Source organism: Myotis lucifugus, unplaced genomic scaffold (genome assembly GCF_000147115.1).
Source record: "Myotis lucifugus unplaced genomic scaffold, Myoluc2.0 scaffold_129, whole genome shotgun sequence".
NCBI lineage: Eukaryota > Metazoa > Chordata > Mammalia > Chiroptera > Vespertilionidae > Myotis > Myotis lucifugus.
This window is the reverse complement of record NW_005871177.1, coordinates 1,689,650-1,706,733: the sequence shown is the minus strand read 5'-3', so window position 1 is coordinate 1,706,733 and position 17,084 is coordinate 1,689,650. Positions and strand designations below refer to the sequence as shown.

General features: G+C 35.8%; 1 protein-coding gene across 1 annotated transcript in view; it reads right to left on the bottom strand.

The window, feature by feature from the left end:
- The window catches only part of BANK1 (B cell scaffold protein with ankyrin repeats 1), a 298,633-nt gene that overhangs the window by 45,035 nt on the left and 236,514 nt on the right, over positions 1-17,084 (bottom strand). The window contains exons 8-9 of the mRNA XM_023758387.1: positions 5,752-5,830; positions 1,318-1,626 (exon numbers count right to left, since the gene is read on the bottom strand). Of these exons, the coding sequence (XP_023614155.1) occupies positions 1,318-1,626; positions 5,752-5,830 (388 nt within the window). The remainder of the gene's footprint in view (positions 1-1,317; positions 1,627-5,751; positions 5,831-17,084) is intronic.

Below are 17,084 nucleotides of genomic sequence, written 5' to 3'. Positions count from 1 at the left end.
CCTACTTCATTGATCTATCTTAATGGTCTATATGAACTTGGCACTTGGTAGGCAATCAATAATATCTGCTGAACGAGTGAATGGATCAGAGGAGCTGCCCCTGAGGTTTTCCATACTTTCCATTAAGCAGTCGTCTCCATCTCTAAAGACAGTGCCTGACCTTAGTACAAGTTAAGTTGATCAATTTGAACTTTCATAGAGACAGGGCCTTCAAGAACACAAATATTAAATGTCATAGCTTCAAAATTTACTTTTTGAAATAGTGCTCATATATTTTATAACCTTCTAGGACTTCAACAACTAAAATACCGTGACAAATGGAGGTTTGATATTTCTTTCATCTTCCTTATTAAATTTTCTTTGTGAGAACATTTGCTGAATTTGGAAAGCAAATATACAATAGGGATCAATAAAGTGAGTGAAAATGAGCGACTGTAAGAGTGAATGCGAAGATAGAAGTTTGTCAGTCTGTTGCACACTCCAGGCTAATAAGGCCCAAATCCAGGAAACCTGTTCAGAGAGGCAATGGACACATTCTAAGTACTGATTCTATGCTCTTGGATCTGAGTCAGAGAGGGGATCCTAAGTTATAGCTGCCTTGCAACTTCGTTGTCAAGATAAAAAGAGACACATGTGCTCTTTATAAATGGAAAAGTGGTCTGTAGTGTTCTCGGTTATTGTTTTCTTCAGTGACCATGGAAGCTCTTCTTGATAGCCCTGACCCCCTCCCTCCCCCATTACACACCTTCATCCTGCATCTGGGAGCAATGTGGTCACAGTCATTTAACTGTTCCCCCACTTAAGCAATATACATGTATGTGTAGGGTGTTCCTAGACTCTGGGCTCAGTGCAATGTGATAAGCCTTCTGCCACTTGCTTTCTTTGAAGCAACCAACTGAGTGAAATGCCCAAGGTCATTTTCAAATCTGTGCTACTTTAGCCTTTCTCTTTTGCTAGAAGAGTATTTTTTAGAAGCAAAGTTATCATTTACTTTTCCATATTACTTGAGGTTTATTTCAGGGAAAGAGTTTACAGACTATTTCCTTGTTTTATTTATTTGTATTTTACTTACTAAAAGCTTTGCAATGAGACTGTTCCAGAAGAAAGGAAGGAAGGAAAGAAGGAATAGAGGGAGGGAGGGAGGAAGAAAGGGTTGGTGACAGGTATCTCTGGCCTGATTTCTAGGCCCCAGCTGTTAAAGAACAGAGTGAAATTGCTCTTAGTTTTAGAAGCTGATCTCCTCTGTATGGATTTGCTACTGCTTTATATGCTATGTAAGTCTGTCAAAGTGTGTGTGTTTTTTAACCTTGAATTTACCTTGTAATGTGAAGGGAGGTTTATCCAGTTGCAGGGTAGCAACTACAGGTCGAGGTGGGGGAAGAGGTGGTCTGTCATCCATGAGTGGTTCTTGTGAGCTGATTTCTGCATTATCGCCAGGAATGAACATATACAAGTCATCGTACTGGTCCTCAAAACTCCCACCGTCAACCTCGGCCAGGCTGTGCTTGGTCTCCGTGCCTGATTCATTCTCTTTTTCTTCCTTTGCTGTTTCATTCGCCTCAGCGCCTTCAGCACTCTGCCTCTCTGTCTGTTCACCTTCATGATGAAATGCTGGGTTCTGTAGGGCTGTTTAGGATGAAGATTGTATGATTTCATTTACACACACCATCTGGAGGCATTTCCTAGTTTGTAATGTCATACAGAGTGGTAGTTGCTAATAAAACTTTTATGATGTGATATAGTGAAAAGCTGACAAATGCATAATTTTGGTGAATAGTCATTCTTGGGCTTTTAAAATATTTACCAAATGAGAAGTTAAAGCTCCACTTTATCTTGCTACCCAAGTATGAGGCACACTCATACGTATAATATTCTCATTCGCGTTTCTGTTCAAGCAGATTCATAGATATGACTGCATTATTGCATTTTTATTGGAAAACAGTATAACTGACATAATAAGTAGTAAGTGATGGAAAAGGTAAAGATGAGGAAAAATAAATCTTACCTTGCTTGTAAACAATGCAATAAAAATATATCTGTGATTCTTATTTAGTTATCTATATTATAAAAGGCCTAAGGCCCCATTGCCATAACGACCAAAGACCAGCGTGGGGGGGTGGGGCTGCCCATTTTGCACGCTGGGCTTCTAGTTATTTAAATATTTACTTATCAACAGATGATACTTTAATTCTTGAAAATGTTACTTGAGAAAAGTGTTCATCCATTTTGCATCAGGAAGGCATCCAAATTACTAACAGTAGGTAAATCTTTCTAAGGCTCAGTTCTCACCTATAAAATGTATTCTGTCTTGAAACTTAACCAAATGATCCAAAGTCCCTCCATCTAAGAATCATGGTTCCAACATTTGTGTTTATACTGTACAAAATAAATGCTCTCTAACCACTCAGGAAAAAAATAGAAAAAAGATATTATAATGCAATATCTTTAAGTCTTAAAAAATTGTTTATATTCTCTTTATAATAAGTCTGCTCTAAATTAAGGATCCACAAAATTTTAAATCAAAACTTTTGACTCTCCTCATTGCAGGGAATGTGTGAATAACAATTTCCAATGTCAGTGCAAAGGAAAAACAAATAATTGTTTTTTAAAGTGCTGCTAAACTAAAGTATAGCTAAAGAAGCAAAAGAGTGGAGTATGGAAAAAAGGACAACAGTGTGGTGATTGCCAGGGGAAGGGAGATGGGAGGGAGTGGAAGGGGGATGGAAACTTAACTTGGGGTGCTGAACACACAATACAGTGTACAGGTGATGTGTTCTATAATTGTGCACCCAAAACCTGTGTAATTTTATTAACCAGTGTCAATAAAATGAAAAACAATGTGGGATAAAAGAAAAATCATTTTTTAAATGAAAGTTTACATTGTAGAAAATTTTCAGCAGTAGAAAAATCATGCCTCAGAGGGTACCCCATATTTCTACATGGAATTTTATTTTTTTAATCTTCTTTTATGTGAGAAAGAAGAAGGATACAGCTGGCAATAATAGAGCTGCCAACCAAGATTCTTTAATTACCAGTCTAAGCAGAGCAGACAGCCTTGAATCCTTGCACAGATCTCTCACTGATCCCATCTTCCTACTTCTAACACCGAACACTGAGCCTGAAACAAAGTAGTCCCTGGAAATGATGGAGTAGATGATGGAGCAACTGAAAGGAAATTATTGCTCAGGGCTAGCAAAGGGACTTCACTAAGTTTCTCTGGGCAAGTGAACACCAACTTAGAATTACATTCACGCTATAGGAAATTTCTTGTAGCCACTCTTATGCTGAGGTGTTCCATGCTTACGTTTTATGTCTACACCGTCTAAGCAACAGACTCTCCTCGGTCCTTGTTGATCATGCCCAAACCTGGAATCCAGTCCTGAAGAGTCAGGTAAGGTAGTGGGTCCATAGGATTTAGGAAGCTTCATAGCAATGGTGGGAGCAATGGAAATCTGCTGACTAAGGGTTCTAGGCTTCACCCCCTTTCCCATGAAAAAGCCTGAGGCCTGAGTCCCGTCACACTGTGTTTCACATATGAGACAGTTCGAGGTCCAAACTGTCTGTAGGAATGATATTGTTCTGTGCAAATCACTGCAATAATGTTTCCTTACTACTGTTCTTCTGAGGATTAAATGTCATATTGAATACACGGCCATTATTAATGATGGTCTGTATCATCACTTTCATTATCATTAAAAATGACATTTATAACATTCAGACTTCATGTGTTAATGCATTACTTTAATATTTAGCATTCTTTTGTGTTCTGCGATAATGTCCTGATTTTGCCAAAGTATGCTCCTTAAAGCATTGTGTTTAAATTTATTTGATTTGCAGGCCAGCCTATCATTTGAAAAACTAGTGGTCTATAATACTTAACTGAGCACCCACTGCGCACTGTTCAAAGCACAAATGCCCGAGGCACAAGCATGCTTGATGTGTGAGAGTCACCGTGGCTGTGAGCATGCAGGGGAGCAGTGACAGATGGGATGACAATCTAGGGCAGTGATGGAGAACCTATGACACGTGTGTCAGAGGTGACACGCGAACTCATTTTTTTGGTTGATTTTTCTTTGTTAAATGGCATTTAAATATATAAAATAAATATCAAAAATATAAGTCTTTGTTTTACTATGGTTGCAAATATCAAAAAATTTCTACGTGTGACACGGCACCAGAGTTAAGTTAGGGTTTTTCAAAATGCTGACACACCGAGCTCCAAAGGTTCGCTATCACTGCTCTAGAGCCTCGTGGGCAATGATACAGATTATATGTATAATGGGCGGGTAGGTAGATTTGGAACAGAAAAGTGATTAGTTCCTTCATGACATAGTGTATTTGGGTGACAAATGTGGAAGCTGCTATTGGCAGGGTTTCTTAAAAGCTGTGTTATTGACATTTTGGACTCCTGTGTTGTATGGGGCGTGTCCTGTAGGATATTTAGCAGCATTCCTATTGTCTCTGCTCTTAAATGCCAGTTGCAGATCTCCCTTCTCTAATCATACCAATAAAAAAATCTCTGTTCAATAAGTCAGTCAAAAACAAATATTTGATGTCACTTATATGTGGAATCTAAAGAACAAAATAAACAAACAAAATTGAAACAGACACAGACACAGAGAGCAATCAAATGGTTGCCAGAAGGTGGGACTTGGGAAACTGTGTGAAGAGGTGAAAGGGTTAAGAAGTACAAATTGGTAGTTATGAAATAGTCGCAGGGATGTAAAGTGCAGCATAGAGAATATAGTCAATACACTGTAATGACTATGTATAGTGCCAGGTGGGTACTGAAAATATCAGGGGGACCACTTTGTAGAGTATATAATTCTCTAACCACTATGCTGTACACCCAAAATGAGTACAAACTAACACTGAATGCAAACTCTAATTGGAAAAAAAAAACACCTCCATTCATTGACAAATATCCTCTTTTGGGGACAGAAAATAGCCCTCCATTGAGAGCCACAGTGCTAGCAATAATCCAGGGGAGCTGATGACAGTGTGGACTAGTAATAATCACAATGAAAGTGGAGAAATGGCTGAATGCTGGCTCTATTTTGAAGGTACAGCCAACATTATTACCTGACAGGTTGGATATGGGGTAGGAGACAAAGTAAAAAAGCCATGATGACCAGGGTTTTTGGCCTGAACTGACCAAGGACGGAATCTTCACTTGCTGGAATGGGGAAGTCGGTAAGTGGAGCAGGTTGGGCGTGGCAGGAATCAGGGCTTCCAGATTTGGAAATGTTAGGTGGGAGATGCGTACCAGACATGCTCGTGAAGCAAACTGTCCCATACCAATGGAATCTGACAGAAGGGCACAGTGACATATCTACAAAGACTCTGAATTAGTCTTCAGACACGAGACTATAGAATTACATCCCATTGCAGCCAGTGAGGAGCTTAGAGAATGTCCTTGTCCAACTTTCCAATTTCCTGGCTGAGGAAACTAAGGTCTGAAAAGAATGTCTAAAACTGAAAAAATATACTTGTTAAATAGTCACAATATTTACATCAACCTGACTTCTGTATTTTCTTTGGGTAGGAAAAACTGGTGTTTGATTATCAAGCATTGAACTTAGAAGTACTTAAATTAGCAAAACAATTTCATAGTATCTGTGCCATATTACAAATTAAGAGTATTTCAGTTAATTACCTTTTCATGCTCTCTTCAGCCTTACTTTTCCAGATACATATATGTAATACAAACATTACATATATACATAGTATATGACATACAAGAACACTTACTGGGAAAATATGCAGAAAGTGAGGTAGCATCCTCTTCGTAGTCATATTCTTGCTCATTATTTCTACTAATTTCTTGGATCTGAAAAAATGAAAGTAATTTTCAATAATATGCATTAATCGTAATAAATCTGGACTTTATTTTTATTTTTTTATTGATTTCAGAGAGGAAAGGAGAAGGAGCAAGAGATATAAACATCAATGATGAGAGAGAATCATCAATCAGCTGCCTCCTGCATGTCTCCTACTGGGGATCGAGCCTGCACCCTGAGCATGTGCCCTTGACTGGAATTATTAAACCTGGGACCCTCCAGTCCGCAGGCCAACGCTCTATCCACTGAGCCAAACCAGCTAGGACATAAATATGCATTTTAAATATGCTAAATTAAAAGCTGATACATAGAAATAAAAAAGTAGTTTTAAAGTTTTTACTTAAATACTTAAATTTGATTACATTACCTATCATTATATTTGTATCATCAATGATCATTCAGTGACACATGCAGTGGTTCTCAACCTTCCTAATGCCGAGACCCTTTAATACAGTTCCTCATATTGTGGTGACCCCCAACCATAAAATTATTTTCGTTGCTACTTCATAACTGTAATTTTGCTACTGTTATGAATCGTAATGTAAATATCTGATATGCAGGATGTATTTTCATTGTTCGCGACCTACAGGTTGAGAACCACTGAAAAGTATAACTGGAGCAATAGAATATCTAAAATAAGCAATACATTCATTTAGAAATGAAATTTACTGTAACTACCTTAAGATTCAAAGAAATAACCATGAAATTTAGGTGTAATAAATAACTCCCAAATAAAATTGAACACAACTATTTCTCTTTGAAAACTATGAATTTTGCTTCCTTTTAATATTTCTGAATCTTTTTACCGGTTCAAAAGGCATTCTTAATCACATCAAGTATATAACACAGTGAAAGTCATGAAGTTGTAAAATGGTTTATTTTCCACCTTTAAAAAGAAACCAAGAAAGGGAATTTATGTTTGTCTCTCTGAAATCAGTTCCTCTACACTTGGAAGGGAGGATTACTGAGAAAGGACAGAAACCTATTATTTCTGGAATTGCTAGTCTTATAATCTCTGAAAGAGGCACTGGTTCTATATTCAGGAAACATCTTTGCATTCATAGAGAAAGTTAGTAGATAGTTCTATTTATGCAAAAGCATCTAGGGCAAAGAATGGCACCTGTTGAATTAACATAGGTCATATTTTGTCAGCATGAATTCACATAATTATTCAAATGACTTATGCTTTTGTTCTTAATAAAATTGATTGAAATAATTATGTTATTTGCTCTTCAATTGGACTGACCCTTTAGAATGGAAAGCATCCATATTACAGCATTATGAAATTTATGGCTGCCTTCGTATGTAAGGATATTTGGCCTACCTATTGATTTCAACAATTTGGTTTGTCACCCACTTTGGCCATTGGGAGTCCAGTGGAACTTATTTTTAAATAAAAAACTAAAGCTATTCAGAGAAGCAGCCCAGTCTTTCATTTCCAGTGGAATCATAAAAGTAAAAATCTCTTCAGTATTTTTTTTTTAGTGAACTTGATGCAGAAGCTCATGTTCTATTTAAATTATATTTTCCCCTTGGTGGACTCAATCAAATGATATGTAAATCATGTAAATTTACTGGGGAGATTGACATGTTGATTGATATTTGTTTGCTTTGGTATTAAAATAGTTGTTTAACATAGTCATTCATTATTTCCAATTAGCCTGACCTATACGTTTCATAAAGTAGATTAAAAAATCCATTAAAAATCCATAATACTCTTAAATCATATAAAGAGAGTTTTTGCTAATTGAAGAATAGGAATGGTTTTCAAAGATTTCAGGAATTATGTAAACATTTTCTTTATACTATTCACAAGTATAGATATTATAAACCCAAGATCAGTGGGAATTTATAAAAAAAACTGTGGCCAAGTGTATATAAGTGTAGGTGAGTTGACTGAGGTTGAATCATAATCCATCAATTTGCTGGGAGGGTTAAATTAGAATAATGTAAGCAAAACACATATCAAATCTACAACATAGTGAGTGCTCAATAAATATAATCTGCATATGCTAGATTTTTCTTCATCATATAAAATATAGATCTACATTTAAGAAAGAATGGTGACCACATTAGTTTAAAGGAGGTGGGCATCATCAATATGTACCAATAGTTATTTAATGCATGTCTTCTTAACTGTAATATTAACTTTCTAATTAGAGTGTGGCAGTATGATTTTATTATAATAGAGATGATAAGAATCGTGGAATAAGAGATAACTTAATTTTTTAATAGCTTTGATTTCCCTGGATTTGGAACCTGACTTTATTTGTTCATTTATCAAATAATCATGCAGGTCTGCTATCTAAATACTGTTGGCAAATTCAGAAAAATAAGTTAAAAATAAAAAAAGAGATGTAATTCCTACTCTCAAAAATATCACATTTTTAACTGGGAGAGGAAGAAAAATAATAAAATAATTAGAATACAATATTTTATTTATTGCACCATAATAAACTCAGTTCTTACCAGTGAAATAGAGAATTAAGAAATAATCAGATAATTAAGGCAAAGTTTTATTTATTTGCTTTTTGTGTAAGACGATTGGACTAAAAATATTCTTAGAAGGTAGAGGGTATAATGCTAAGTGAATTAAGTCAAAAAAAGAATGATAAACACTGTATGATTTCACATATATGTCAAATCTTAAAACAAAACAAAACAAATGAACAAACAAAACAAAACAACTCATTGAAATAGAGAACAAACTGATGGTTGCCAGAGGGGGTGAGTGAAAAGGTGAAGGGGAATATAGTCAATAATAATGTGAAAAGTTAATGGTAATTAGACTTAAAGTGGTATTCACTTCATAACATATATAAATGTTGAAGCACTATGTTGTTCACATGAAACTCATATAATATTGTATGCAATAAAAAATTAAAAAAATTTATCTTGACATTTGCCTGATTCTCAATTCTCTAAATGAAACATCCAGTATAAACAATAAAATATATTAGTTAAAATACTCAATGTAATAGGCCAACCCATAGAGAGTCCATGAAGTACATAATGTTTAATAAATTTAAAATTCGAGAGATGTAAAGCAAAACGACAATGAGGTACCATCTCACACCTGTCAGAATGGCTACCATCAACAAACCAACAAATGACAACTCCTGGCAAGGATGCGGAGAAAAGGGAACCCTCGTGCACTGCTGGTGGGAATGCAGACTGGTGCTGCCACTATGGAAGACTGTATGGAGTTTCCTCAAAAAATTAAAAATGGAACTTCCATTTGACCCAGTGATCCCACTTCTAGGAATATACCCCAAGAAACTAGAAACACCAATCAGAAAGAATACATGCACTCCTATGTTCATAGCAGCACAGTTTACCATAGCTAAGATTTGGAAACAGCCTAAGTGCCCATCAGCAGATGAGTGGATTAACAAACAGTGGTACATCTACATAAAGGAATACTACGCTGCTGCAAAAAGGAAGGAACGCCTACCATTTACAACAGCATGTATAGAGCTGGAGAGCATTATGTTAAGTGAAATAAGCCAGTCAGAGAAAGATAAACATCACATGATCTTACTCATTTATGGATTATAATGAACAACATAAACTAATGAACAAAAACAGATCCAGAGACAGAGAAGCATCGATCAGACCATCAAACCTCAGAGGGAAGGCAGGGGAGGGTGGGGGTAAGGGGGAGAGATCAACCAAAGGACTTGTATGCATGCTTATAAGCATAACCAGTGGACACAGACACCAGGGGGGTGAGTGCATAAATGGGGGGGCAATGGGGGAATAAGGACACATATGTAATACCTTAATCAATAAAAAAGGGAAAAAATAAATTTAAAATCATTTATTACAAAAGATAAAATAAAAAGAAAACATTTTGTTGACTGAGGTATATAAAGTTCCACATGGCTTTGGCATCTAGTACTGTACAAATTGATCATATTATTATGATTTTGAGGGAGTGAATAAAAACAATCTTCATATAGCAGCTGTTTCCCATATCTTTTTATGAGATTCTGCAGATATTGTAATTAGCGCCAGCTCTTGCCCAACTTTCCACTGTGTTAATCATAAATGATTTTACCAGCTTTAAAGCATATAGCAGTCTGTGGAATGACAATAAGAAGATTCATGCATATTTAAACAATAACATGTTGACCCTATAATATTTCATATATTACCAAAAATTAATGCATTGGGCTATGGAATCTGAGATGAGATTTTGATTTAAATAATAAAAATTATTCTTACTAAATATTCAGAATAATAATCAATGTTGTACTAAAGCCACGATAAACAACAAACATAGAATCTCAGAATTGTTTTTCAAGGGTACATTGTAGAAATACATATCTTAGCTGTCATTATATCTTTTAAGAGAATTTGCTTTTGCCGAACTGGTTTGGCTCAGTGGATAGAGCATCGGCCTGCGGACTCAGGGGTCCCAGGTTCGATTCCGGTCAAGGGCATGTACCTTGGTTGCGGGCACATCCCCACTGGGGGGCGTGCAGGAGGCAGCTGATCGATCTCTCTCATCGATGTTTCTGGCTCTCTATCCCTCTCCCTTCTTCTCTGTAAAAAATCAATAAAATATATTAAAAAAAAAAGAGAATTTGCTTTTCCTTTGACCATCTAGGAATATAGTCCAAAAGCATATTATAGCATTTAGATCCCAAATTTATAATTATAGAGACCATTATAAACTTTTGAACAATAATAGATACAGAGGCAGAGCTGCCTCAAACAGATTGTCAAACTGCAGCGGGAAGGCCGGGGAGGGTTGGGAGACAGGAGGGAGCAGGGTAAGAGATCAACCGAAGGACTTGTATGCATGCATATAAGCATAACCAATGGACATAAGACACTGGGGGGTAGGGGAGACCAGGGGATTGTCAAGGGCGGGGGAAAAAAGGGACACATATGTAATACCCTTTGTAATACTTTAAGCAATAAAAAAAATTTAAAAAAATAAAATAAAATAAAATAAAAAATAAATAAATAAAATTAAATAGGAAAATCCCTGCAAACAGTTCATAAATGTTTACAATCAAGATCACTGATGACCCTGGAAGTGGAATTAGAATGGAATAGAGTGAGTGAATTCATATTGGATTGAAAGAACTTGAAGAGTGAAATAAAGAATGGAAGGCATCTTGTATATAGAGTCCCCTATGGGGATCCATTATGTGAAGAAGGGTTATAGGACAACTGTACTTAAGATTTGTTTTTCAAAAAAATGAGTTAAAGATGTTGGCAAAAGAGTGCTTTAATGTAGGCAAGGGCTATGGAAATGACAGGTGTAACATGCAGAGCACAGGTGCACAAGCCACTGTGAGATGCACAATATGAAAATTTCATAACCCCAAACCTCAGTTTCAAATTAGTGGGGAAGAGAAGGAATCTAGATAAGGCAAAATGGAAGAAGCTTTAAAATATGTACATGCAAAGTGCTACTGGTATAAGATAGATCCATGCAATCATGTCCATGGCATTAATGGAACAGAGAACATTTCACAGTAAGTGGTATTCAATCTGAGTCGTAAAGAAGAGTATAGTTTTAATCTGTAAAAAAGAAAGGAGGAGCCCATTCTTGGTCAATGGGTGAGCATGTCCAAAACAGCAGCATGGCTTGGTGAATGGTTCATAGTGGGTTTGATTAGGTTGCATGGATTAATCTATTTGAATGTCAAGATGGGCTGGTGCATTCAGGTTTTATTTTATAAAAGTTTAAATGCTTTTTAGCATATATGTAATTATTTTTCTAAGAACTGAGAAGCAGCACGTTCCTGCCTGTATTTCTAAAAAATAATTCCAAAAACAGTGTGTAAGAGGGAGAGGGGTTATTTCAAGAGTCAAGGTGAAGGGTAATGAGGATAGTGAAAGAAACTATTTAGTGGGAAAAGCAGATTGTAGAAATACCAACGAGATGGAATAGACATTTTTACAGCTTCAGTGCTGAAGGCTGAAGGCCAAGGATAAATGAGACTATGTTAAATTTTTGTTTAGCATAATGACATCTGGTAACCAGTTATAATGCTTAACACACTCTCTTTTTATGACACTCCTCCAGAGAACTCTTGCCATTTAGGGATGAGGACACTGATGGAAAATAAGTTTTCTATGCAGTTTGAGATGAAAGTTTGAGGTGAAGATATAACATCAACATTCTTGGAATATCCTTTACATTACTTCATGTAACACTTGGAAATATATATCAGAGTGGTATATGGGTATTAAATGGTGAGTACTCCAAATATTTTGTAAAGTTAAGGAGATTACCAACTTGAGAAAACAGAAGATAGTTCATGTATTATTAGTTTATCAATTTGATCAACAAGACAACTATAAAAACAGGTTGATAGAATTAAGTTGCTGAATCACTAAATATAAAGTCCAAATTAGGTTATAAATATATTTTTAAAAGTGCTTAGATGCAAGCAACTCAATATCAAACTATAAATTACAATCAAATTTTACTGTATTTCTTTCTAAAAAAATGGAAAGATTTCAAGCAAGCTTGCCATGAAGTTAAATGGATTAGTTAGACATAAGTTGCCTCTGAACAATAAATACACTGAAAAAAACACCCATACACTTGTTTCCACCACTTAAAAATGAAATTAGATGTTGAAAAGACTGCAGAAAGAAGGGATTTAATAAAAGAGAGAAAAAATGTCAGAGATAGGAGGATATAATCACACAAATCAAAGGTCAAAACTAAGAAATAATAATTTAAAATGTTTTAATTTATTTTAGAGAGAAAGAAGGGAGAGAGAGAGAGAGAGAGAGAGAGAGAGAGAGAGAGAGAGATCGACCAATGTGTGAGAGAGAAACACTGGAACCTGCAAGCTGTGTATGTGCCCTGATCGGGAATTGAACTGGAGACCTTTTGGTGCATGGGATGATGCTCATCCAACTGAGGCACACTGGCCAGGGCCAGAGAATCATTCTTAATTATCTTTCTTCAATTTCAGAATGAATTTAGAACTCAGCTAAATTATCATGATGAAGAATTAGTTTCTGGTACAGGAGACTTTATTAACTCATGTAACAAGTTAGCTCCTTACTTTGTAGTCTAGACATACCATCTAACATTTTGAATCATGATAAATTTTCAATAACCTTGTTTCATCAGTCAATACATATTTATTAAATGTTTTTCATGTACATAGGCTAGGCAACTTTCCAGGGCATATATAAAATATATAACATGTTCTTAGGATTCTGAATATATAACTAGGGAAATAAAAGTGAATTTCATGAAACAACTCTAGTCTTTGGTTTGACTAAAGAGCACAACAGAAGGTAAAAAGAATGAAATCATTCTAGGTTGGAATAATTAGAGCTGGAATTTGAAGGATGAATAGAATTTGAGAATAAATCTTAAATATGGTCCTAGCAGCTAATGCATGCTTTTTGAGGTGGGTTTACATGTTTCCAAGTTAACACGTTGGACTTAGTGAAGAGGTAGTCAGGTTTACATGTATGTTGACTATTATTAAGAGACAGTTTTTAATTTTTTTTCTGTGCCTTTGATAATTTGAGTGAGAGTCAAAAAAACGAAGTGGGGAAAAAAACAAGGCAAGTAATAAAAGGCTAGCATTGTCATCATCATAGTTGTTGGACATTTCTTTTATCTAAAAACAGGAGCAGGTGGTTTCTGAAATCCAAGCCAGAAACAAACATAAACTATCACTTAGAGACCCAGCAATTTCCCACAAAGATTATAGTACTCTTTAGTTGCTAGCAAGTGTTATTTGACAAATGAAACAAAAGACCCTTAAGTTTATATTATTACTATCAGAAAATAAGAGGTTTTGATAAATTAAATAGAAGAATCTCAAAGCTTAAATTGTTAATCTATTCATTACCATTAGGTATTAACTTGGCCGAAATAATCCCTAGATTCCAATGCAGAATAAGAAGATTCAGTTTTATCGATCAGAACACTTAAATCATGAAAGATCAATAGTCAGAAAGGTGGATCATAAATTAGTAAAGCTACAGTGAGAGAGTCATTAACATTTCTCGCCTCAAACCTTCAATTTGATGGCAGGAGACAATTTAGGAGAGATTGTTCCTATGGGGAAAAGTCACGACAGATAAAAGTATATGAAAATACTTATTTTCTAATTGCATATAATATTCTTTTTATATAGGCAATGCACCATACTACTCTGTGTTTTTTTCAAATTTAAAAATTTTACATTGAAATTGTGGAGTTTAGTAACACTATTAATATCATTCAGTAGCAGAGTAGCATCTCATAATCAGAGAAATGTGTGACAGAGATTTATCCCCAATGAATAGTTTCCTCCATGCCAATTTACCAGATTCTATGCAAATCAGTTTTCAGAAAAACTTTTACCATTCCACTTATCTTTGATGACTACATTGGCAAGATGTACACTCTTAGATCTTACCTAATCACAGACTTATTTAAGATGATGTATACACTTGAAACCTGTATAATTTTATTAACCAATGTCACTCCATAAATTCAACAAAAATTAAAAAAGAAACATTATACAAAAATGCATTTTTATTTACCAAAGACAACTTAAAACTATAGCAAAATATATTTGACTAGAGGCTTGGTGCACAAAAATTTGTGCACTCGGGGTGGGGGTCCCTCAGCCCGGCCTGCGCCCATTCACAGTTCAGGACTCCTTGGGGGATGTCCACCTGTCGACTTAGGCCCACTCCCCAGGGGATCAGGCCTAAGCTTGCAGTCAGACATCCTTCTGGCAGCCAGGGAGCCCTTGGGGGATGTCCGGATAAGGCTTAGGCCCCCAAGGGATCAGCTCTAAACCGTTATTTGGACATTCTTAGTGCTGCCATGGAGGTGGGAGAGGCTCCTGCCACCATCACTGCACTGGTCAGCCATGAGCCAGCTTCTGGCTGAGTGGCACTTCCCAATGGAAGTGCACTGACCACCAGGGGGCAGCTCCTGCATTGAGTGTCTGCCCCCTGGTGGCCAGTGCACATCAAGCAACTGGTCATTCTGCCGTTCAGTCAATGTGCATATTAGCCTTTTATTATTATTATATAGGATGTCCCTATTTTCCCCCCTTTGCCCCCTCTACCCAGCTCTTGCCCCCCACTTCTCTCTGGCCATCACCATACTGTTGTCTGTGTCCATGGGTTGTGCATATATTTTCTTTGGCTAATCCCTTCTTTAAATTCACTTCTTTAAATTTTTATTTTCAGATAAGTGCTTATAACTGCACTATTATATATTTTCTATTATATCATTTAGAATTAAGATATTTTTTAATTGAACCCTGGTAAATTTTAGCACAATTTAATAAATTATGCTAGAAGCAATTAGGAGATTTTTCATGTAATGCATACACATTTCAATTAATATTTTACTAATTTTTAATTTTTTAATATTTTAATTTGAAATAATCTCATACATGTAAAAACAACTATAAAATACTACAGCATATTATATGTACCCTTCACCCAATTTCTTAGGTGTTAATAATTTAAACATAACCATTATACAACTAACAAAATTTGGAATATATTTTTCTTATAATCTCTTTAATGTTACTTAATCCATTTACTTTGTTTTTGTTAATCTTCACCCAAGGATATTTTTCCACTGAATTTTAGAAAGAGTGAAGGGAAAGGGAGAGACACATTGGTTGCCTCCTGCACATGCTTTGATAGGGACTGGGGATCAAGCCAGCAGCTGAGGTACATGCCCTTGACTGGAATCGAACCTGGCACCCTTCAGTCCACGGCTGATGCTCTATCCACTGAGCAAAACAGGCTGCAGCTTAATTCTTTTAATCTATATGTGTCTTTATATTTAAAGTGGGTTTTGTTTTTGATTCACCCTCATAATCTGTCTTTTAATTGGTGCATTTATGCCACTGACTTTCAGAGTGCTTACTGATAGAGTTACTACCATATCAGGTGGCTTCTGGGGCTTCTGGGGTGGGCCTGCGCTGGATGGTGGCATGCTGGTGGCTCGCGCTGTCCCGCCCTGCCTGCAGTATGCAAATTAGACACCATCTTTGTTGGCGGTTAATTTGCATATTGTGCTGATTAGCCATTGGGAGGTGTAGCGAAGGTATGGTCAATTACCATGTTTGTCTATTATTAGATAGGATAAGTTGTTAGGAGAACAAAACTGTTGAAAGTAAATTTATATTGTCTTTATGGTAACGTAAAAGGAAAAAAAATTGTGGTAGAAAAAACAACATTGTTATATATTAAAGAAATATACTTCCCCTATAACTGCATGTAATATCAAAATAGAAGAGAATCAATAAAACCAATAAGCTCACTTTAGAAGAAAAACATAATTTTCTTTAGCCCAGAACTCTGAAAGCTTTTAACTTGTAATAAAATAAATTTTATTTTGTGGGGCTCTAACCAAGACATTAAGGGTGCTGCTTTTTATATTCTATAATTACTAAAAAATGAGCCTCAGTCCATTTTATTCTGCCACCGAGAATAGCAAACCTTCTGGCTGTGAGGTAGTAATTTAGCATTTTTAAACTTCAAGTGATTTATTTGGCAAATTTCAGTCACTTATGAAAATAATTCCTAATCGACATATTCATAGCCGAAAGAAAATCAGGACTAGTCTAATGGACATCAGGGTGTGCCTAATATTAATTTTCTTCTGGAAGTAACTCCATAAGTGTGTAATCTTGTGTGAAGTTTACATAAATTTGCCTAATGCAGTTTATCTTCAGCTTTACCTTTACATATCTTTTGAGAGGTATTTTTCTAGTTTGAAATGTAGATAATTACTTATTTCCAAACATCAGGCCATGAGATTTAACTGGAGAATGGTTTCGCAAAGTAATATATAAAGTTTAAAATAGTTGTTTTTAATTTTAAAAAGATCATAAATATGGTCAACTCATCTTTGATAAAGCAATGAAGGCAATACAGGCAATACAATGGAGCAAAGATAGTCTCTTCAAAAACTGGTCCTGGGCCCAGCCTGTGTTGCTCAATGGTTGACCTATGTACCAGGAGGTCACGGTTTGATTCCTTGTCAGGGCACATGCCTGGGTTATGGGCTCAATCCCCAGTAGGAGGTGTGCAGGAGGCAGCCAATCAGTGATTCTCTCTCATCATTGATGTTTCTATCCCTCTCTCCCTCTCCTCTGAAATCAATAAAAACATTTAAAAAATATTTAATACTCTTTGTAATACTTTAAGCAATAAAACAAAATTTAAAAAAATAAATTAAAAAATAAATTAAAAAAATAGTCCTGGAACAACTGGGCATCCACATGC